Source organism: Acanthaster planci, linkage group LG03, assembly GCF_054643075.1.
Source record: "Acanthaster planci isolate LZ-2023a linkage group LG03, COTS_SCS, whole genome shotgun sequence".
Taxonomy (NCBI): Eukaryota; Metazoa; Echinodermata; class Asteroidea; order Valvatida; family Acanthasteridae; genus Acanthaster; species Acanthaster planci.
In genome coordinates, this window is record NC_141779.1 from 7,563,944 (window position 1) to 7,587,331 (window position 23,388).

Consider the following 23,388-nt stretch of genomic DNA (forward strand, 5'->3'; position numbering starts at 1 on the left):
CCAAACTTAAGTTTGCAAACGTATTGCTTGCCGTCTGCTTTCTTCCTCTTCACTTGCTACGCGCAGGGGATACTGGCAACCCTAACTTAACGGCGTAACTGAGTCGTCTCTGAAGACTTTCTTTCGTTTTTGAAGTTGGAATTTCTACCGTTGTCGAGATCTCCTTCAGTGTATTTACAGACAAACCTCCTATGTGACTCCACAACTCGTCGCTTGTTTCAATAGAGGGGAGGTTCACTTAAAGGTTAACAGAAATTAAAAACATTTAGTTCACGTGAAGTATTTCAAAATAACAACAATAACAATAAATGTGTATCCATTTCAAAACATCATAAATTCAGTGTCTACCCTATTAATGGTGACCTCAGAAAGAACAAAAAGATCCTAGCTAGGACTGTGTCTTTTAATTTCTACCTTGAATCGCTACAGTGTCTATTGCAAGCGTGCGAACCTGCATGTACTGTGTCCAATCATGCAACATACATGTACACCGTATAGACTAATCCGACTAGACGCCATAACTGCAGTGGCATCGCACTCACACGTACATTTTTTAGCTTGTCGCGCACATGCAATTGGCAAATCACTCTGCTAGTCGAAAAGGCTTGTAACGCGTGCGTACCACCTGTCCCTGAGCGTTGCACCACCGCAGTAATGGCTTCTACTTTTGGTGGTCGAATTATGTAGGCGTTCTGCCGGTTACGTCATCAAATCAGCCTCAGAGCGCAAACGGCAAAAAGGGGATTTTTTGTGGGCGGGAAACGCAGGATTTTTTAAATTTATTTTGGGGTCACGATTAATGGGGTAGACATTGAATTTATGTTTTTGAAATGGTTACATATTTATCGTCATTTTGAAATACTTCACGTGAACTAAATGCTTCTATTTCTGTGAACCTTTAAAGCTAAAACGAGGCCGGCGTAATATTTTTATTTCAAACCGGACAAGCTGCCAACTTCACGTGTGACGAACAGAAATCAGCTGTTATTTGGTTACCACAATTTTACCAACTGTCTTTTGCGTGCACATGTGTAAAAAAACAGGCTATCTGCGACAAGGTCCATGAATTTCGCCGTGACGTTTTTAATTGGATTTTACTGGTACCCAAAGTGCACCACAGCCGCCGCTTCAGAGCCGTCAAGTCACTTAACATTGACTGAATTAATTAAGAAAACAACTTTTTAAAATTTAGTTGAACCTATGCACAGAAAGACAGTCATTAAAAGACAAGCATACGAAATTGGACGTCCTTACGCGAATTTTAGGCAAATATTCCTTTTTAAACAGTCAGCTAAAGAAGTAAATAAAAATGCGCCATTACTCTGTGCGAGTGCGTCTAATTCGAACTTTAAAGATGCGCTGACGTTTGTGTATGTTGTGCATGTGCGTTGCACTTGGAAAAGGCTACGTTACTCAATATTCATCATATCTGATTTCGAATGTTCTACAAGCACGCACATGGAGTCAAGTTAAGACTGCTCCCAGTCTTAAGCGATTAATAGAGCTGTATATATATTGTGGCGGTCGTACCAACACAACCCCCAATACAGGTTGTCCTCGGCCGATGTCAGCGAGCGGTCTACTCTGAGGCAGCCAAGTGGGCAGTCTACCGCCAGGTGCGGCAGGAAAGCAGCTCAGGCGCGCACTGGGGTAGAGGTCAGGGTGCGACACAGGGAGCATCACTGACACAAATGGACACGTCTGCCCAAGTTGACTCTGGTTTAATAATAGCTCACACCTCTCCAGACACTACTAATGATGCGACCTCCACAGGCCCTGGCAATCTCCTAGTCAGGTCCTCGCCCCTATACTGGTCGTGATCCCGATACAGGTGTAACTGTAAGCTACGGGCACAACTTGTTTTACATCCACCAAAGTCCACCAATATAAACTTGTCCCCAGATGATCCCCCCCGGTAAGTCGTTTACTTACGGGTAACCCTACCTCCATGCGGGTACAGCCTCGTGGTTCTCCATGACAGACTGTGGCCGTTTTCCAATACTCAACTTCGTCTCAATTTCGGACTTCGTTCCCAAAACCAATCCCCGATTGTGGGCCTGAAGCTTTTTAAATTAAATTGGATTACTGTAATTTTTTGCTCTCTTGCATCTTATTTGATGTTTTGTGGCACTATTAGACTAATTAGTGCGCTTACAGCTTCAAAGTCAGCTAGTAAAAAAACCCAGTTAAAGCCTAAGACAGAGCCGAAGTTGAGTATTGGAAAACGGCCATGGCAACTTTTGAAAATTTTAAAATCAGTCACAAAAGCCACGCCTGGGCCGTGCATACCATGTGCATGTTTTCGTAGGTTTTGTTGTCTGGACTTCAAGTTCCCAAGTCATGGAGTCACGATACACACATTGTACACAAAACTTTATGTGCTCTGCTGTGGCAACATTTTAGTGATCATTTTCCTGTTTTTTATTCATTCTTGTAGTGTATTTTTTGCACACAACAGTTCTACCGAGATTTTTTGTTGTTGTTGTTACCTAAAGGTTTGTTTCAACCGATAAAACAAAAATCAACTGCTTAAAGGCTTTACTTTTGTGTAGTAAATCTTTCGTCCTTTTGCCGATTGTGACAAGCTAAAGAATTCTGGGTTTGTTTTCCCTTGGGTTTTCGGATAACGTCACATTCTACGGTCACATGGTTATCGGAACGAGTCAGTGATTGGACTGTCCATGAATAGGTCTGCGTAGCAGTTAAAGGCTAGCCTGAAAGCAGGATTTGTTGTGCGGGCTGGTGTGTGCAGTGCATGTGCCATATGTAGCATACTACAACACATAGCGGTTTCCAATGTAAAAACTCTGTGTGTGATGACTCAAAGCAAGGTCTTGCGGCGGTCCTGTACCCATTAGTTTTGAAGCAATTTAAGGGTGTTTTTTATTGGCTTCACAAAAATTTTGAGACAACTGGGTGTAGTGTTGTAGACATTTCGAGTCATGGAGGTATTTTTGTACATAAAAGCCTATTCGTTTGGCAAGAAAAGTTGGCCTTGGAGATAAAACGGTCTTCCCATTTAACTGACTTTGAGTTATCAAAATTTTATTAGACATGTACATCCCCGTCTGCTTAACATTTGCTGGCCTTTTGGGAAAAAAAGGGCGAGGGCTGCTGCGCGGCCCACACTGGACAATCATCTGGCCCACAAAAACATTTGAATGGTCACACTCATTCGCACTCTGCTTATACATTTAGGATTGCACGTGTAGCAGAACTATTGACTGGCACTTCTCTTCAGCACGCAGCATGGTTACCTTCACGGTTGGATCGTCAGTGCTGCGGTGCGGCTTATACACCATTTTAAATCTTAATTTGCTGTGGCTTATACACCACACTGCTTACATGTACAGTATATTCTGAAATAATGGTAAACAGCCTTGGCAAATGAAACTGCAGCATAGGCAATGTGCATACATCTGTGTGTAAAATGCTCATTTACCGGCACTTAGGTTTTGGTGCTCCAGTTTCATTGATGTATCATTTTTGAATACAGACACAGATGTGCAATTAGCAATGCAGAAGCTGTACAAAATTGAAGTTTTCCATAGGCTTAGGCGCAAACACGGATGTGCCTAGCAGGGCTCACTTTGAACTGCAAGTTACCCCACTAGCAATTTAATACAGATCCAAGATCTTTTCAGCAACCACATTAAAAGTTCTGAAGAATATCAATGACGTAGTAATGTCAAAAGAGATTAAGAAAATTAGGAATGCATCAAGTTACATGAAATAAATGTGTTGTTTTTACACAAGAAACCATGTTTGTAATTCCTTCGATAACTTAACAAATTACCTTGGATAGCAGAATAACACAGGTTAATATAAGATAGGCATTTGGCACTTCACAAACAGTGTTGTGACACATTTGTGTCAATGAAGCTTAACTCTTTATTTTCGTGTATTACTCATCTTGGCATCTTGATAAAAACACAGTGTGTGGATGAAAAATGTTTGGGGTTCCCACTGACACCTATGGTGCAAGATTCTTGTAAAGGCCTGTTACTCAGAAGTAGTTCTGGCAACTAGTGACTGCATCGACCAGTCATTTGCATTTATTCACAAGAGATAGCATAACACCAGGGCATTAATAACTTTTTGCTGAGGCTGCTCACCATTCAGTAGAACAGTGTCACCCTGGGTCATGCAGTTTTCATACTACACAGAATACTTTAAGTTATGACATAAATACAATTTTTGGGACTGACTGAAAATTTTACAGAATGACTACATTCATTCGACCTGTTCATTAAAGGTATTATGCATCTTTTTTGCTACAATTAAGATATTTTCTCAGAACTAACAAAGTGGTACCAACAACTATCACAGTGGTCAGCTTATAAGTAATCTTTCAGATAAGCCTTTACATGCACATAGGTGATGAAGCAGAACAAGCCTCCAAGCTCATCCATTGAGCATTCTCAAGGCAAAGCTAAGACAAAATGCACTGCTCGATGAATCACTAATGGAGACAATACCTCAGGCTAAGTAATGATATGTTGCACACTTCATCCTCATATTCTGCAGTGTAAAGATAACCTTAATATAAACTAAAACAAACTCAAATGCAAATGCAAGTGTGCCGGTAGCTTAACTTCATTTTGTAGTCAATGAAGAGGTCCGATGAGGATGTATACTCACAGACATTCCATTCTAATTGCGATATTCTAAATGATATACACGAAGTCCTGTAGTTTGCTTTTGGTTCTTTTCAGAACAAGGCTCATGTGATACCATCTTTTTTGGAGTAAAAGTAGTGAATTCCACCCATATTTCAACATGCTGTTGCCCAACTGTCAGATGGAATATGTGGGTTTTGGTGTCACAAGTAGCATTTTCAACTGTAAGAAATCCTCGTGTCACTCTGGAAAAGTATTTCTGGATATATCTCAGACTTGTATTAAGAGGATGTACTCTTCTAAATACAAATACATGTTTGTATATACAAACATAAATACGTAAAACATTATCTGCTAGTAGCTGCAAGAAGCACTATTGTGACTTCCTCCATTCAGCATGGCAAATTTTAAAGGTATTTTCTCCATCTGTGCTTTGTCTACCACTTTATATACCCAGTAACCAAATTAACACATCCTTTCTGAATAACTAAATTTACAAAATTTGCCAAAGAACACGCTTATAAATTAGTTTCCAAACTCTCACCTGATGAATTGGAAGAACGGTGAGTAGCTGAATGCAACTCTCTTACATGTGATACAGGGACAATCTCTGGATAATCTGGACTGGCTTCAGACAAGTTACATTCATTTCTGTCTTTCTTTGTTTGTTTGACATCTAATACGAGTCTTACCTCTTCCATTTCCACTGTTTCCACTTTCATAGAGCCTGACTGATCAACAATGGTCACATCTACACCGGGTGCACACTTCTGGGCATGTGTTTTCCTTTGAGGATATGCCAGTTCAGTGGAAGAAAGAACTGAAGCTGATTCATTGGTGCTTGGTTCTTGGGAAAGTCCATTTCTTTTTGCTAGGGCTTCTGTCTTTTCAACTCCTTCGATAGTGACTGTTATGGTTGTTTCTACATGGTTAATATTAAAAACAACATCATGAAAATTAGACCCAAGACACAGATCATAAACAGGTAAGGGAAATGAGAGGACATGCGGGAGCAATTAAAGATTACCACACCTCATACATATTCATGATTCTGAGCCAAATTCTCAGTGGTCCGTTCAACATCACATGTCAGTTGCTTATTTTGCTGTTAACTGGACACACAAGCCAGGATTGACACGTGGATCATATATGCACATGTGGTACACTGCACTAGGGCAACAGTACAATGTATGTACCAACCATGTATCTGTCAATCATTGCTGTAGGTACATCTGAAAATATGGCAGCATGTAATCAACATTTTACTGTGATTAAGGATGCCTTATTGAAATGGATCAGTGGTATTAGCTCTCCATTATACTGTCCTCAGCATCAGAACTTGACAAACTACAATGGAAAACCGCTACAATGAACATGACAGGGTCCACACAAAATGTTCGGTACAGTAATTTTCAGTTATGGACACACACACACACATTCCGAACTCCAGCCCATTCAAACGTATGGTCCAAACTCCAGCCCATTCAAACGTATGGTCCGAACTCCGGCCCATTCAAATGTATGGTCCGAACTCCAGCCTATTCAAACATAAGGTCCAAACTCCAGCCCATTCAAACGTATGGTCCGAACTCCAGCCCATTCAAACATATGGTCCAAACTCCAGCCCATTCAAACGTATGGTGGCCTGCCCAAAAAAACATGCCAGTGTGAGGTTTTTAGGCCAACACTTCCACGCAAAATAAAGTCAAAAATTTAATACACAGTAATTCCTGTCTTTTGTTAAATCTATGTTCACCTTTCATGTTTCACCTTTTTGGTAGTTTTCCTTGAGTCATCGCTTGAAAATTGCATGCAAGGTGATTAAACTGGTTCTTGTAGGTAAAACAGCACTTTAATAAATTGGCAATGCCGGGAACCATTCTAATAAAGTAGCACTTGGAAGAACATACAAATGTCATATCTGAAGGTGGCAACAAAATGTCGGGCAAGCATTTCTGAAAACGATCAAATCTAGCAAGATATTTATCAAAGATTAATGGAAGTACAGTAACAACTGCAAGGGTCTATCAGCATTTTTTTTCTTCTCTTGATTTTGAGGTTAAATCTCCCGGCTTTGTAGAGATAACCACGCTACGTTTTCTGCTATGAGTTACCGGTGTCAAAACACATAATCAGCAGCTGGGCCCAATTTCACAGCACTGCTTACCAAAAGCGAAAAATTGACACTTACTGGCTTATGGCGAACGTATTTCACGGATTAGCAAGGAATTTTGGCCTATGGGCATGCGTACATCCCGCAACTACGGATTATGTGCTTAAAGGGTTAGCGCAGAATTGTTCTGCATAGCGCAGAATAGTGGACCACAAGCAATACATACTACGTTTATGTAGGCTATCCAACGAAGTGTACAGACTGTGCTCTATGTTGGCTGTTGTTCCAACGTGAGTGCAATGTTCTTCAACTTTGAGTTACACTATCATCAATTCTAAATAATGGTTCTTTATGTAAAGCAAATTTGTAATGATTTTGGAAAAAGTGCACAGGAAGTTCAGGGGGGAGTTTGGTATACCCAAATGTCTGGCATAGCAGTGTTCCACTGTATTCCAAAAGCTGTCACTTTCTGATAACTCAGGAGACTATGTTGACTTTCGGCCCTCAAGCTATGTTGTATGCTAAAAAAAGAGAAATATCTCACAAAAGAGAATATTTCAAAGAAACAAATACATTTTTCAAATGTAATTCAAAAAATGGTTGCGGAATAACACACAGTGCTGTTTGTATAAACATTGCCAACAAGTGTGACCAGATGACATTATATGGATTTCAATTCTTTTTTCATCCAGAAAGACACAATTCTGCTTTTTTTACAAAACTTTATGGGTAAAAAGTGAAGAGTTCTTAATTTGCAGCTCAAAAGTCTCTTTAAAGGGCCTGTGTAATCCAAACAGTTCCAGGAATTTCCACCTAATTTTATTTTGGCTTTGTGATTTTGGCACAACTCTTATGAAATCCAGACACACTGCTCTCATGAAATATCCAAATAATCAGGAGGGTCAAAAATATTTACTTTTCCCAATGACACACGTATGATTAATGCTCAGGCTGACACAAGTTAATTCACCATGTTGACATTCCCCTCCAAAGAAGACCAAATCGTATGAATGAAGTGTCATGACCAGCTGGTTTGATGATTAGATGGTTTCTATGGCCACCATAGCTGTTGCCAAGGCCCTAACAGCAATGCTCATCATCAAGGGCTTCTAAGCAGCGGGCAGTAACCACTCCCTAAATAGCTCCCTGTATTTAGATATTTTAAAGGTGTCAACATCTCAGAAACCTAATCAAGGTTTCCCATGAAAGACTTGGCACCAATAGCTTGGTATTTCAATAGTTTGTGTACACAGTGAAGCAAGATTTAGATCATTCAAGGATGTCAACATGCGCATGCAGATTGGGTCCTTTCAGGGCAGCCATATGCCAGCTGACAAGCACTGAACATGTTGAACATGGTGTAACACCATGCATGTTGTTTTCTAATGACCTTGCCCTTTTGAAATGCCCAACTGGTTCATAATTACAATGCAGTAATTACTGTCATTTCACTCATGGAAAGTAACATTAAAACTATGTAACAAGTCAATGGATCAAGACAAAGTGTACCTTTTTGCCTCCTGGTTTTAAATGAGGCATTGGTGATGGCTGATCTCTTGACAACGGGTGAGGGAGGGGTGACAGCAACATTGATTCCCACAGGCCCATCACTAGGCCTGCCTGAGGGATTAGTATCCAATGAATGCTTGATGGCATTGCTCACCTGTAAAAATAATCCCAACAAAATGCATGAAGGTGTGAGAATAAAGGACAAATTTAGCCAAAACCAGTACCTTTTGGGCCAAGATGTGGTCAGTTCTTCTGAAATGTGGAACACGCTAAAATCAACCTCACTAACACTTCTCATGACAAGCTTCTTACCAATAATACATCTGCATAGAGTTCATAGTTGGCCCTGAAGTGGATATCTTCTAATGCATGTATTCCTGCGGAAGCTTGCCCATTGAACCTACGCAGGAGAGAATTATTCTGGTAAGAAATCTTCTGTAAGCCATGCTATGGAATAACAGTATAGGGGGCTGTTGGGACCTGATGAAAGGCACGGGGATGGGCTTCAATGCTCTCAAAAGAGCATTCTGATTTTTGGGGAGTCATCTGCGAAAACATCATTAAGTTCATGGTGCAATGAGTCTAACTTTATTTGGTATTACTAACAGAAAGGCCTTTGCAAAGTGCAGGTGCTTGGATTCTACAATCTTAGTATGCCAGCTGTATCAACCAACCCCAATCTACAATTTACTATAGTGATCCTATGATGCACCCACTTCAGTGCAGTTCTTATGACAAGAATTCATTTACTGGTTTGCACTAACCAGTATCACCACTACATCATACAATTACAGATATGCCACATGATTTGATGGCAGCAACCCAATATCCTGGACCAACTGATTCCAGCATGGCAGAACTAACATGACAATAAAAATGATTTCATCCCTGAGAAGTGCCTGCAAGGTGTCTTTAAATGTTCCCCCAGCCAAGCTGGTTAACGTATGGTGTTGACTTAAAAGAAGTTGGGACAGGCAACATGTCTCCATGGGCCTGCATGTTTAACACAAAACTGGATCTCAATTAGTCGTCCCAACACTGGTTCACTCCAACATTAGGTGGATTCTGGTGTCAATAAACCAATGACAGATAACTAATCAAGACCAGTAACAACAGGCCAAAACAAAAGGTGATGATTTGCAAAAGTTCAACTTTACTCACATGACAAAGTAAATACCAGTTAACATCTCCAACATGAGTGTAGAGTCAAGAGGAATTCTGGGAGTTTTATGAATATCGAGGTTCAGGTTATGTTTGGAGACTCTGTCTGAAGATGAGCTCTGTTTCCATGCAAGATGTGCTCCAGAGAAGCCACAAAGAACCAAACTGAAGAAAGAATCATCAAACAATGAGTTTACGACAGATGTATAAATATTATAGTCAAGAGTTGCAAGTAACAGGGTGGGCAACAACAATTGAATGTTTTATGGACATTTATTTGAATAGCTTTTGACAGTAATTCGGACTGGAGGTCTTGCATTGGTCTTGTGATGGTGCTTAAGTATTAAGGGATTTCGACTGGAGTACTGCGATGCATACAGAGATGTACATGTACTATATCACTCATTGAGTGAATCTACACCTTCAAATATAACAAAAGGCAAGTTATTAGCCAGCTGAACCAACTAGACATCCAGACACTCCTGGGAGCACAAGACACTATCCAGCTCTCTACAGTTTTCTATGAAAAAATCTGATCTGGCAGTGTTCCACACCAGTTATCAGTATTATGGCGAGTATTTTATTTGACAATACCAATTAACCACTTCCTGCCAGGGCAGTTATCAGTGTTGATGATGCTGGGCTGGGATATTTATCATTTTGTTCTGTTTTCAAAATTCTTTAACAATTCCTATCTTCAATTACTGGACACTTACAAACATGTGAAGGACTGTCTGGTGGCCTTTCTAGCCTGACAGACAAAATCTATTGACGCCTGAGTATTTCAGCCAGGCCGGCAGCCTTGTAAAAAGAGCCCAGATTGTGCGGTGTTATATAACTTTCTTTTGTTCACGAACCTGGCTCAGTGTGCTGCTGACCTCTTTTCAATAGGGGCCAGAGTAGACTGCAGCGGTGCTGTGTGGCTCATTGATGCGGTCGTGAAGTGCTGTTGTTTCCGGTGGTAATCCGCTCACTCTAAATGCCCCAAACCATGGTATACTGTTTCAAAACAAGGCTGGATTATCTCCACATTTGAGAGTGGAAAAATGTTGGCATTTCCCAGCAGCCTGGTATTTTGTTCCCAGTTCAGTCTTTTGTTACAAGAGTCTGTTCCCTTTGTCCGAGTTCCGTCGGAGACCCTGGCCACCTATATAAAGCATACGTGTCCGGATCCGGAATCCCCGGCAGGGAGTGGTTAATGTTTATCTTCTGAAGTAATAATTTTCTGCAAATTTTGAAAATTCACAATTCAATTTTGTCCATCCAATCAATAAGTATTAGCTACGAACAAAAAGAGGGAAGCGGCTGGTGTCTAAGATGCTCCCGGTAACCAATATTGATTTCTTGCCACATTAAACTTACTCAAAACTCAAGTGAACTTTCTTACTTTGAGCAAATCTTGCAGAAAAATGCATGAGACACAGGAGATAGAAATCCAATATCTGCATTGTACTCCGACATAACGTGGGTAAGCACACTGAACCTGAAAAACAATTACTGACTGTTATTGTCTTTTGTATTTACATGTATACTACAACTGTCATGCACATAAAACATTTCTGCTATGACTGCACGCAGAAGTGTTGGCAATGATCTAATACTTTCATCAATCCTACATGTACGTGCATTGACAGGATCACACTATACAGCAGTTCAGAATACTGTAAGCAGTCATCTGTTCTTTACATTGTCACGTTCTCTGCACTTTTCTCATGGAACTCTTTCCCCATTTTAAGCTTGATTTTGGCTCATCGATTTTCCTTGCTATTACAAATCATACAGACAAGAACATCTCTGCCAAATTTTTAAATCAAAGCTCAAGACAGAATACTGTTATCATTTATACAGCAACCTTCAATTTTTCACGGTTATTGGCTTGCATACACACATGAAGTACAAAATACACGAATAGAAGTCGCAATGCAATTATGCTGATTTAGCACAAAAAACTAGCCATAATTTCATTAGACCTCTATGCCTTCAATTGCCTTTACAGTGATTTATGACAAAGAATAGATCTCCATATAATACATCCTGTGACTTTTGGTTTTAAATAAGACTGACAAATATGCCAGTAGAGAAAAAATTCAATTAATTGGGAGGAAAATTCAAGAAAGCAAGCCAAGCAAAAGTCCACATATTAAAGCTGGCACTATTGATCAAGAACTGAAGATAGATACAGGAATACAATACTTCAGAATTGAACTATTTCTTGCAGAAAGAATCAGACTATCTTGAGATAATTAGTTGATTGCATTTTACTGTCTTCTTCACTTTCAATAATTGCTCAATCATGGGTACAAAAACTACAATAATCACTGTTTGTCTACAAGAGACCACTTTCCAACTTTAGTTAATATTTTGCACACAATTATTATCTAACAGTAGGGGAGATGGGGTTACATATAGTTGAAATTTTTTCACAGCAACGTCTACATAACACAAACATAATTTATTCCAGAAACTGTACCAGTTTATGAACACACATGTTACAAATTTAACCTATAAAGATACTGAACTTGTTCATGATTGCTTAAACAGTCCACCTTGAACACAACTATGTCACATTCCAATGCTGGAACATAGTATCCTGTTCCTTAAAAAGTATTGCTGCAATGACTTCTTTTATAACTTGAGTAACCTTATTTTTCCAAGAACTACAGGCCAAACACCAGAGGACGGATCAACCACCCCTCAAGTCAACAGTTTTTCTTTTGAAAAATGAATGGTAAATATTTGGGCCTTTTTCGTTTCCCTTCCTTCAAAAAACACCTAAAAAGCCCTGGTTAATGTAGCCTCACCCCTTAGGGAGGCCTTGAAACGTTATATGAAAAATACCGGTATTCCAATATTCCCCCCCCCCAAAATTTGTCCCCTCCTCCCCACCCTACCCACTCCCAAAACTTTGGTTCTGGATCCATCCTTACATGCATCTTGCATGTATGCAAGAAGAATGCAGAGAGTTCTTTACACACCCTTATTGATTCGAAGAAAACTTAAGCACATTGTTCCTTTAACACGTTGACTGCCGCGCATAATTTCAAAGGGACGTTCCCATTTGCCAAGCGTTGTATGCATTGCACACATATTTAACAGGTACCCTTCAGATGTCTGAGTGTGTGCATTTTACAGATGTATGTCCTCAACACTGCCAGCAACGTATTTGTGTTCTTCAGTGATGCCAGTGTATTCAGTTTACATCACAACAGCATTTCATTTCCCACAAATGTACATGTACCTGTCATGGCAGAATCTGGTACACCTGCGACCACGAGTATGCATGTATTCATACATGTAGTCAGCAGTCAATATGCTAATAAAATCAAATCTAGCTGTGAAAAATCTCAATCTTTCGATCAACCCCTTTGTTCCAACTAATCTTCTATCTTCAATCATCAGTTGTCACTCTGCGATATGCAATGCAAATGCGTTTGGAATGCGCAGTTGGTTATTATTAACAAACACAAATTTGAACATAAAGTTTGCAACTTGCAAAATGTTACAGCTGCTGTGTCTGTGCAAGAGGATGAATGTGTAGTACGTATGCATAATGAATTACGCATCGTGGTTAATGGCGTCTCTCAGTAGTTGACAAAGTGCGCTGTGGGTGGCTGGTTTAACCTAGCTATATGTATTCCTCCCACTTCCTACCTGTTTTTAATGGTCAGTGCATTGACCTGAGACAGAGGCCCCCTGGTCACCAGACGATGGTTACTTTGCTGGTATGAAAGTACATTTTCTGTCAGTGCTAACTGGCTGACGGGCTGTAACACATGAAGGTGAAAAAAGCCATAAGTGATAAAAGGGCCATGACATGACTTTGAAGAAAAACTATTCCTTGCAAACATTTGTGCCTATGAATGATACAATAATTGCAAGTTATAAATTTAACATTTTGAATGATTTTCCCACTCTTTCCATGCTATTTAAGTGTGCTCCTGCTCACTTCGATGTCACTTTCTAGCAATTGCTTGTGCTTTGACAAGTTGCATAAACACTCACACTTCCAGGATGATTTGGTAATAATATATAAAAGTGCACATAGCCAAAAAGAGTATAAAACACTCTTGCAAATGGCAATATAAGAACTGAATATGAAGGCACGTGTAAATACGACACAAATAAGCATGTCAACAATTACCACAAACATCAGTATTGTAGACAACACTCTTTAGACATTCACAAGATCAACACAAGACCTCCAATCTGAATTCAAGTCACGAGCAATACAAATTCTCCCCCCCCCCAAGTGGGTCGAATCTACTTAAGAACACTTACTCAAATTACCAATACTAATTGCATATTTCCCAAGGCCAATGATCAACCAATAGTGCACCCTCAACTCCCACAATACCTAGCAGAACAGTCGCCATGTTCTTCCTCTCTACGAAGTGCATGAGCATCAAGGCCGAGTGGGGAGGAAGGGAATGAGAGCGATAATCTGGATAGGTATTCTCTAGTAGACTTGGCCCACTCTAGGTGGGGGAGAGTCTACTGCCGTCAACCTACTCAGATTACCAATGCATTTGCAGAGTAACACCGCACCTGAGGAAGGTGGGTAGGCGAGCTTGCACAATCATGAAGTACGTAGGAGATAATCCAAAGATATTTTGAGTATAAGGGACTATCAACTTAAAAGGGGGTAAAACCCTGACTCACTGTAACAGGTTGCTTGAATTTAATGATAGTCTCTTGCAGGGGTTTGGAATGGCCAGCATGGCGGAGTTACTGCTATGCTGTCCTGAGGACAGCTAGTCCATGAGAATGGTCCCCCTGCAACACATCACTGAGAAAACAAGAGATAAATGTTTAGGGAGATTTCCAGTATGCCACTTTACGAATGTCAGTTATAGGAATCCCTTTATAATAGGTCCAGGAGGACACAGCCCAGACATTATGGGATTCATGAAGTGTGCATTGCTCATCCGGGGTGGTAGGCCAATCTTCATTGGTAAACTTAATTGCGGAGACAACCCGCCTGGCCATCATGTCCCTGGAGGTTGGGTCGTGAGGCAGTGTAGTGGTAATGAGTTGTTGGGAGGTGGATCCCCTGATGTCCTTCATCCTTTTCATGTACCACTTCAGCATCCAAACAGGGTACCAGAGTTTGAGTGTGACTGGATTGCAGAACAAAAAGATCCGGGGAACAAAAATATCTGGAAGAAAGGTGTCTGATTTTTTGCAAGGAACCCTACTTCCAGAAAAAATCTTAACTCGAGTGGTTCCCATCTTAGGTACGCGTGACAATTTAGATCCAGTAAGGGAAGGCCCTCAGGTAAGCTAGTCTGGTAGCAAAACCCCCCTTAATACCGGACAAGCCACCGGACTTGGAGACTGGTCTGGCGGTTGATCAAACACTCTTCCATCCTGGAGTCTATTGTTTGAAGTTTTTATCTCACGCATAACAATGGAGCCTCCCTCACTGGCACATCAAAGCCCCTGCCATGCGGTTTTGCAAACAATTCCACCTTAAACCAACACATTTACCAATACTTTGCTAGCCCTGTGACTCTTATGCATGTACCCCTTGTTTGATATATTTACTTGTGACCTATATTCTTTTGGTTTTAACACCCTCTGAATGAAAAATGATAACCGAAGTCACTGAAAAAATGCTCTCAAATGCCTTTGAAACCCAAGGCATCAATTCCTGGATATAAATGAATTATTCTGGGATTTTGTTCTGTTCAAAATGATCACTGGAAATAAAGAAACAACCACTTAAAATGTCTCCAATAGTCACCATGGAGGCCAGTAGTGTTTCCTGTTCATGTACATGTACGTGTGAGCAAAACTCGGGAACTTCCGTTGGCTTGAATTTCGAATTTATTATCCACTATGGTTTGAGTTATCGGATGTATAGAATGTATAAACTTTTTCCTGCCACAGTATCTAACACGTATATAAATGAGTCATTCTGTTCGCGTTTGGTTTAATGGAAGTTGAAAAGAGTTAGTGCTTATTTTCGTTGAAAGGTATGTCGTTTGAGCATGTCTGAAAATCGCTGATATTGCATGCTTACGTACGATGGTACACCCGGCAGTCAGAACATGAAGGTACTCATCCGAAAATAACGTTCAGCTAAGAATTCTGGACCAAGCCCGATCCAGAACATTGGTGGAGTGCTCTTATTGCATGCAGCATTACACTTGAAAAATATCACACCTCGATGCAAACGCTGGCACTGCATACCTTAGGAAGTTAAACATTCTTTATTCTTTCTTAATACCTATTACTTCAAAAGAATCGAGATATGCAATATTACAAAGTTTCAAACAACGCATGTGTTAATAGTCAAAATAATCCAATCCACGTCAAGCCAACTCTTGCTAGCAGGCTTTAATCCGGTATTAAAGTCTTCTTTTGTTCAGCTCTTGCTGTTCTCTGAGGGGCAATAAACTGATACACCTAACTGACTTCAAAGGGCACAGGTCAGACAAGCCTGTGTACCGGACTAGGGCAGCCTGAGTATCAGCCTGGTTTAATACCCGACTGGTTAGGATCGGGCCCTTTCCATATCAGATCTAAATGATCACCGTCCCTTATGTGGCTATCTGATATGGAGAGAACTTTGATTTCACAGCCCCTTTGTGAAGTAACAACAGCTAGGAGGAAAGCCAGGTTGATACTTTAATGAGAAGGCCCAAACCTGAGAGAGGCCTATCTAGAAGGTTCAAACGGAAGGCCAGCCAGGAGTAGCAGAACATCCGGTAGGTTCCAGGACGGGATGAGTTTCTTAGACAAAGGGCATTCCACAAACATTCCCCTCAGAAGGTGATGGATCACTGAGTTAATGGGCAACAGAGATGGTCGAACTGCCTCAGAAGCCTCGCTGGACAGCCGCTGTGGCTGAATGGCAGTTTCTGATCGTGGACACCAAGAGGCCAGTCGAAAAGGTGCATAAGGAAGTCAGCTACGACTGAAAGAGGTGCCTTGGCGGATCTGTAGCTTGCCTTTACACCATGAATCGAAATGCCATATTCGGCTGTTGTAGATCTTTCTCATTGACAACTGATGGCCCCTGGTGGCCAAGGCAGTAGTGTCTCGAGAAAGGCCTACCTCTTGGAACGATCTTTGGACAATGTCCAGCAGGTTAGGTGTAGGTGAGATGGGTCCGGATGCAGGATGTGAGACTAAGGGTGGAATATGACATCCAGACAAAGTGGTAGGATCAGGGAAATGTTGACTAGTAGTCTGACTATGCAGGGAAAACCATGGTTGCCTCGGCCAGAACAGGGCGATGAGGAGGATGCAACAGCTGTCCTGTCCTGACAGTGCTCTGGGGATGAGTGACAAAGATGGGAATGTGTACGCTAGAAGTCCTTTGCAGGAGACGTGTAGTGCGTTGGTTACCCATGCTCCGGGATGTGGATATCGAGTGCAGAAGGTCAGGAGTTGGGTGCTTAGGTGGGGCACAAAGATAATCTACATGAGGACTGTCGATCACATAGAATAGTGTCTTGACTACCTCAGGTTGAAGTGTCCACTATTATAGGACAGACCACGCCCCAAGCGAGCATCCGCCAGGCTGTTCTCCACTCCGGCAATGTATTTGGCTCATCATAGACCAATGGAGTGTTCTACGGTCCAGTGAAGAAGATACCACGTCAGAGGCACAGCCAAGGGGAGCGTGTGCTCCCTGATGGTTGATATATGCGATGGCTGTTGCATTGTCTGATCAGACCAGGATCGTCTTGCCTTCTATGGATGAGTGGGAGTGTAGGAGGGCTTTGGAGCCTGCCTGTAGTTCCAAAAGGTTGATTGAGGAACCCCAAAGGTTGGAAGAGTGGAAGAGCCAGGGCTGACATCAAGATCTGCAAATTAAGAGAGTCCCTGCTCAGCTTGTCAAGTTAGTCAGGTTAGTGTAGTGTTTCTTTCCTCGCCTACCACCTTTGGGGGCCTGGAATCGAATGTGGCTCCGTACACATGTGGAATGGGTTTTCAGTCTTCACCTGAGTCCGTGAGTTTCCCTGAAACATTTATCCAGGGTTTTCCTCCCACCTCTAAAACTGAACATTTTTTCATTGTCTTTTCACTGACCACCACCATTCGCTCATTATCATCCTGTTATTGGAGCTAATGAGAGTGAGTCAGGAGGAAAAGTTGGAGAGGCCTGCCGCCTTATGGGGAAACAACACCAGGGGACCAGATTTATGAGGCTGGTCATCAACCCCAGGAGATGGAGCCATGTTCTTTGTGTTCACCTGTTGCTGTTCTTGAAACATGGTGAAGCACTGTTATAGGTTGTCTACTAGATCATCTGCATGCATGGCAATACCATTGCAGAGATCAAGGGTCACCACAAGGTAGGTCGGTTTCTAGGATGGAGTGGTCTGGATTTGTCCCAGTGGAGATGTAAGATTGTACGTGGCTTCGGTGGCGGCGAAAGCCTTGTTTTTAGAGCAGCCAATAATTAGCCAATTATGTACAGGAAAATGAGGATGTGGGAATAACAAAGGTGTACTCCCACGGTCTTTACCACTCTGGTGATACTCTCAGAGAACGAGAACCGGAGGAATTTGCGATTGTCAGTCTGGATGGGAATACGTAGGTAGGCGTCCTTCAAGTCGATCAAGGATGTCCACACCGAGACTACGAGAGACTCCATCTAAAACCTCTTTGGTCAAATGAACTTGAGGGGTTTCAGATTGATCTCCACTTTCCCGGTCTCCTTCTTCAGGCTGAGGAAGAAAATAGACATAAAACCCTTTTTCATGAGGCAATGTGGGACCCGCAGGATGGCCTGTTTTTGGAGAAGGTCTATTATCTCCGATGCAAAAGTTCATTGTCTGGCTTGGTCGGTTGGGATAGGAGTCGGCCAGAGGATCATGTTCGACAGAGGGTGACTTGTGAAGTCTGGCTTGCAGCCCTGTGCAAGAGTGTTGAGTACCCATCGGGGGGGGTGCCATTGTGTGAGGGTCACCAGAATTCAGGACAGGCACAGTGGGTTGAGCAGCCTGACTATGGGCCCGGGCCCGGTTGTTGTAGCTACATGTAATGCAGAATCCCTGGCAGGACGGTAATGGGAAGATGCCACTGACAACTTAGCCATACTTTGTTCCAAAGTCTCCTGGTCTGTGAATGCGTGACCTAACATAACACATATACAGAGATAGAAACAAAAGAAAAACACATACGCACATACAGCAATAACTACATGTAAATGCAGTGAAAGGTGACATTCTAGCACAATCTTTATTTCGTCATAATTAAGAGATGCTAAAAAAACACACCCATAAATGCAGTACAATGACTGCATATACATGTACATGTAGAAGTGACACGGAAGAAAGTCTCATCGTAAGCTTTATTACACTCACAAATGGAGACAATACACACCTATACATGCACAACGATAACAAAAGGCAGTGAAAAGGTGTCAAAAAAGGAACAGTCTTACCACAAGCTTTATAACAATCAAGAATAGTTTATTAGGAAGTAGTAGTTGATTGAGAAGTGACACAGAACTTATAGTGAACAAAAACTCTCAAAAACATGTCCGTTCGTAACGGCACTAAGAAAAAGAAGAACATGGCGACCATTCCATTAGGCATTGTGTGAGATGAGGATGCACTACTGGTGGAATGAAAATTTAGCAAATGGTGTAATGGTCTAGGGAACTATGCAAGTAGTATTGGTAATCTGGGCAGGTTGAAGGCAGTACACGTCATTGTTCACCCTGCTGTTTGTGATGGTTTTGTCTGGGCCCAATTTCACGGCACTGAGAAGCACTCAAGTTTACACAAACAGAGGCTCAGTGTACCGGTATTTCATGGGGACCCTAAAGCAGTAAACACAGCAAAAGGCACTTGAAGGAAAAATTTGCTTAACTCGGTGACATAACAATGGAAATCTCAATGCTGGCATACTTTTTTGTGCTAAGTACAGCAACCATGAAATGTTTGCTGTGATATACACTTACCAATAAGCAAAGTTTTGTATAAATGTCAGCAAAACAATTTTGTTTCTTGGGCCCTGGTCTAGTCTTGTGTTGGTCTCTTCAACACTGCCAAAAATGGACTTTTTAAAATTGAATATCTTAAGTTTTGGACGTCACTTTCTTTTCACAAAACTTCCATTCAAGTTTATATTATATTATGTTTAAACTTTCAGCACACCACAAAAGTGTATGAAGTTTAAATCTTTTGACCTTAATGAAACAATCACCTCCGCCCCCCCTTACCACCAGGGTAACATACCTCATGATAAATGGATGGCTTTGCAAGAGTAGGGACAGTGAAGGACTCTATTCTAGAAATGCCATCAGGTTCAACCACTTCCTGCAGTTAAACATGTAACTCATGAAGATCACATCACATATATGTGTACAAATACTTGTCAAACAACTTGGAACTCCATGAGATTCCTCTGTGTGATAACATGATCCTAGTCAGCAGACCCCAGAGTTCACTCTCCATGAGCTAAGAGTCAATCTTATGAAATTCAACGTAGTGTACGATCTTTAGTAGGACTGAAGTGTAATGATGGATAGTCATGCAACAAATTGTTGGTATGATCAGTGGAATTAAAGTATGGTATTCCCATATGTCCAATATTCCCTGTCTCATATGCTTTTGACACAATGAATAATACATGTAGAGTGAACAACCATTAGAGAAAGATGAGCAAAATTTTCCCCCCAAAATTTTCAAAATCAGAAAAAAGAAAATAAATTACCTTAATTGACCCAAACAACCCACATGACCTTAACCCCTTGACGATGGAAATTTTTTTCCGAAAGCCAACTCCAAGAATTCCAGCCTCGCTTGGCCACGAAGGCCACCTGCCAAACCGCAAATTCTCGGTTTGTGGCCCTGCGTGCTCTGCACGCTTTGATCTACGCAGTGAAAAGGCTCATTGTTCGGTGGCATGTGGCTCTACTCACGCTTCCACATTCCCATTGCTGCTTTTAAAAGTGAGGACTATAAAGTGGAAAATATTTAATAAAGAGCAGTTTCCTCAATTAAATGAGTTTTATTTATCTCCTTCATGAAAGGGTTTTACACAGGCAAGTCATTCATCACAAAAGGAAACAGGGGTTGTACAGCAAGGCGAAAATAGGAGGATTTTCTCAGAGAGGGTCTCAGTACTGTAGCTCTGTGAAGTGGAATTTGTATCTAGGAATGGCCTCCACTATTAAATAATGACCCAGGATGCAGCAAGGGTTGAGGACACATCCAAATTACATACTGTGGCTACGACTGCAATGTACAAAGCTGTGGTGGTTGCTGCCTTACCAGCTGCTCTATTTTTCATAGGTTTATGTATTTGGCCGCAATGGAAGCCAATAATTCGAATGCGGCTCACACAAACACGCTAACAGTTTGTTGAATGTCAACCTCGTTCCCATTGGCTTGATCTTGCCACACAATCTGCACTTGTACGTGTAGATGGTGGGATCGTCCAAAAGGTCTTTTTTTCCTTTTTTTAAAATAAATAAATAACAAATGAATGAATTGGGACAGGTGTATTTCTTAGGGGCCGGCAGGGACAATCATCATCTATTTTTTCATGTGGCCTTACTGCAAATCCCTTAAAATAACTTTAAGCTCCCATCTCATGTTACATGCTATCTATACTTTAAGACATTGCGTGTCATAATGCATCATAAAATTGACGACACCAAGTTGGCTTTAGCTGGTGGTTGAAAGGGAGCTTGCTGCTTTACAGGCAGCCAAAAGTCCAGGATATTTGTGAGGATGATTTCTGTGAAGTTCGCCTTAGGACTGCACCTGAAATGCTTGTCTACATGTTCATTTTTTACATCTACTTGTACCTCTTACTGCAATGTGAATGATTGACAAGTTGCTTACCATGTTATAGATACCAAGCAAGAGACTCTCAGCTCTACCGTAATTCTGGGAAGAAAAAGAAGAAAAAAAAAGACATTGCCACAAAGAATCATTTCACAGGGTGTTTTAGTCATATAAGCATTTTTCAACCAAGTATGCTTTCAAATAATAAATTTTTCAGTAACTGTTTTGGATACCAGCAAATGATGGACTGTACCTTACATGTATATGTAGGAAATAAACATGAATTTGACCTTTAATACTAACTTACTTTCAATTAACAGAGACTTTGAAATGCATGTACACAAAATGATGCAGAAGGATGGTCAACCATAGTTAACCCTCCTATGCAAAGACACATTCTTGACACAGTTGTCCTATCAGTCAAAACCAGTCAAATTTCCTATACATGTATGTGTCTGTATACTGGGGGGAATCAAGTGGAAGGAATTTTTGACTGTTTTTGATGGTTACAACAAAAGGAGGGTTAATGTATTGTTTACCATCTTACATGTATCTATGGTTAACTTATTGTTAACCAGGAAAAACACTCATGCTCAGGAATGTGAACTGCCATTGTACATGTATGCAGGATCTGCCATGATGTACTCTACCCATACAATTGCATCCAATATGTACTGGTACATGGGGACTTAATTTTTCACCTTCAAGTCTCAAAATATCTCACTCTTCTGGCATGCATTCCTTCCAGATACACGTGTTGCACTTAAATACTTGCAAGTTTGTAAATGATGATTAAATGCTGCAAAACCTGGCACTACATGTCTTTTCAGTGGGAATATGAACAATTACAATGCTTTCTTTGATCAATACAAGCAGCTGCAAACCTTTGCTAATTGTACCCCCCAATGTTGCTCAACAAACACCATATTACACCTGTCAGAAATACTTCTTTCATGAGTTCTAGAAACACCATAGAAGCCTGTAGTTAAAGTTCAGTACATGTACAATATATGCTGTAAACAGCACTGCCATGTGTCATTACTGAACTCACCTGCCCACCAACAAGGAAATAGAAAAAAAGTAACCACCACTTTTAAAGCCCAAGTAGAAACTGTGTGAACTATTTCATAAAGTTCAAGAAAACTTTGAGTCACTGCTAAAAACAGTTTGAAACGTGAGCATCTGGCAAGATGGTTGTGTAGTTTGAGCAGCTTGTCGGCATAGGAATGTGCACATCCCATTCAGGCAATGTCACAATAGTTGCATCAAGGCAAGATCACATCATGGCACTGCTTATGGTTTTAAACATTGGTTTATGAAGGCAGGGTTTAGTGGATCGTTGTAGAAATCCCATCCTCATGGAGATTTTCTTAGTATCAGCATCAATGTGATCGAACCAAGACAGATGCTCAACCAGGATATTCCCGAGATACTTGTATGAATGAACTCTCTCGATTGACTTCCCATTTAATTAAATCTGAACATGTATGTAGGTAACCCAGGGTGGAAACCAAAAATCATGAATTTAGTTTTACCAACATTAAGCGTAAGTTTATGGACCATCAACCTCCACTTAACTACATGTAACTCAAGACCATGCACCACATTAGATCCAGTATTTTCAGGGATCATGCCATCAAACATTACCATGGTATCATCGGCATACTTGTTGAAGAAACCAATTCAATGTGTACAATGTAAATTTTCTTTGTGTACTTATCACCGAGAATGGGGCATTATGGAATTCAAGAAACAACTATGGATGGCAAAACCAAGGAAAGTATACTCAGAAATGTTAAGTTGTGTCACACTTGTAAAAGTAATTCATCCATTCACAAGTTTGTAGGGCTATCCCCCAAGGTAGAGCAAAATGTTCTTATTTATGGAAATGTGGGAATAATATGTGCTTGGCCGATCTTAAACGGCCAAACAAATAATTATTCCCATTCATAGATACCATTTTTTGTCAGAGAGTCAAAAGAAGTCAATATATGACAGAATTTCAATGATTTTGTTCTAGAAATTTTACTTTCATTTTCCAGAACACCGTCGTTCATTTCATGGTATATTCCTTGCTCAAGTTGTCCAAGAATCTCCAAATATGGACTTGGTGCACGTGTGGTGCATTCTGCATACTGCGTTGCACAAAGACTCTTGGCCATGGGGATGGATTAAACTGTCTTGTATCAGGGTGTGGATTTACGGCTATTTTTGGAACTGGGTACCCATT

At 41.0% G+C, this 23,388-nt stretch overlaps 1 protein-coding gene across 3 annotated transcripts in view; it reads right to left on the reverse strand.

The window, feature by feature from the left end:
* Positions 1-3,850: 3,850 nt before the first annotated feature.
* The window catches only part of LOC147799597 (hyccin-like), a 34,619-nt gene continuing 15,081 nt past the window's right edge, over positions 3,851-23,388 (reverse strand). For all 3 annotated transcript variants that reach the window (XM_087134357.1, XM_087134356.1, XM_087134358.1), the window contains 8 exons: positions 21,216-21,260; positions 19,602-19,682; positions 13,054-13,166; positions 10,790-10,885; positions 9,403-9,567; positions 8,554-8,641; positions 8,242-8,395; positions 3,851-5,541 (listed from right to left, as the gene is read on the reverse strand). In XM_087134357.1, coding sequence (XP_086990483.1) covers positions 5,138-5,541; positions 8,242-8,395; positions 8,554-8,641; positions 9,403-9,567; positions 10,790-10,885; positions 13,054-13,166; positions 19,602-19,682; positions 21,216-21,260 — 1,146 coding nt within the window. In that variant the 3' untranslated portion in view covers positions 3,851-5,137. The remainder of the gene's footprint in view (positions 5,542-8,241; positions 8,396-8,553; positions 8,642-9,402; positions 9,568-10,789; positions 10,886-13,053; positions 13,167-19,601; positions 19,683-21,215; positions 21,261-23,388) is intronic.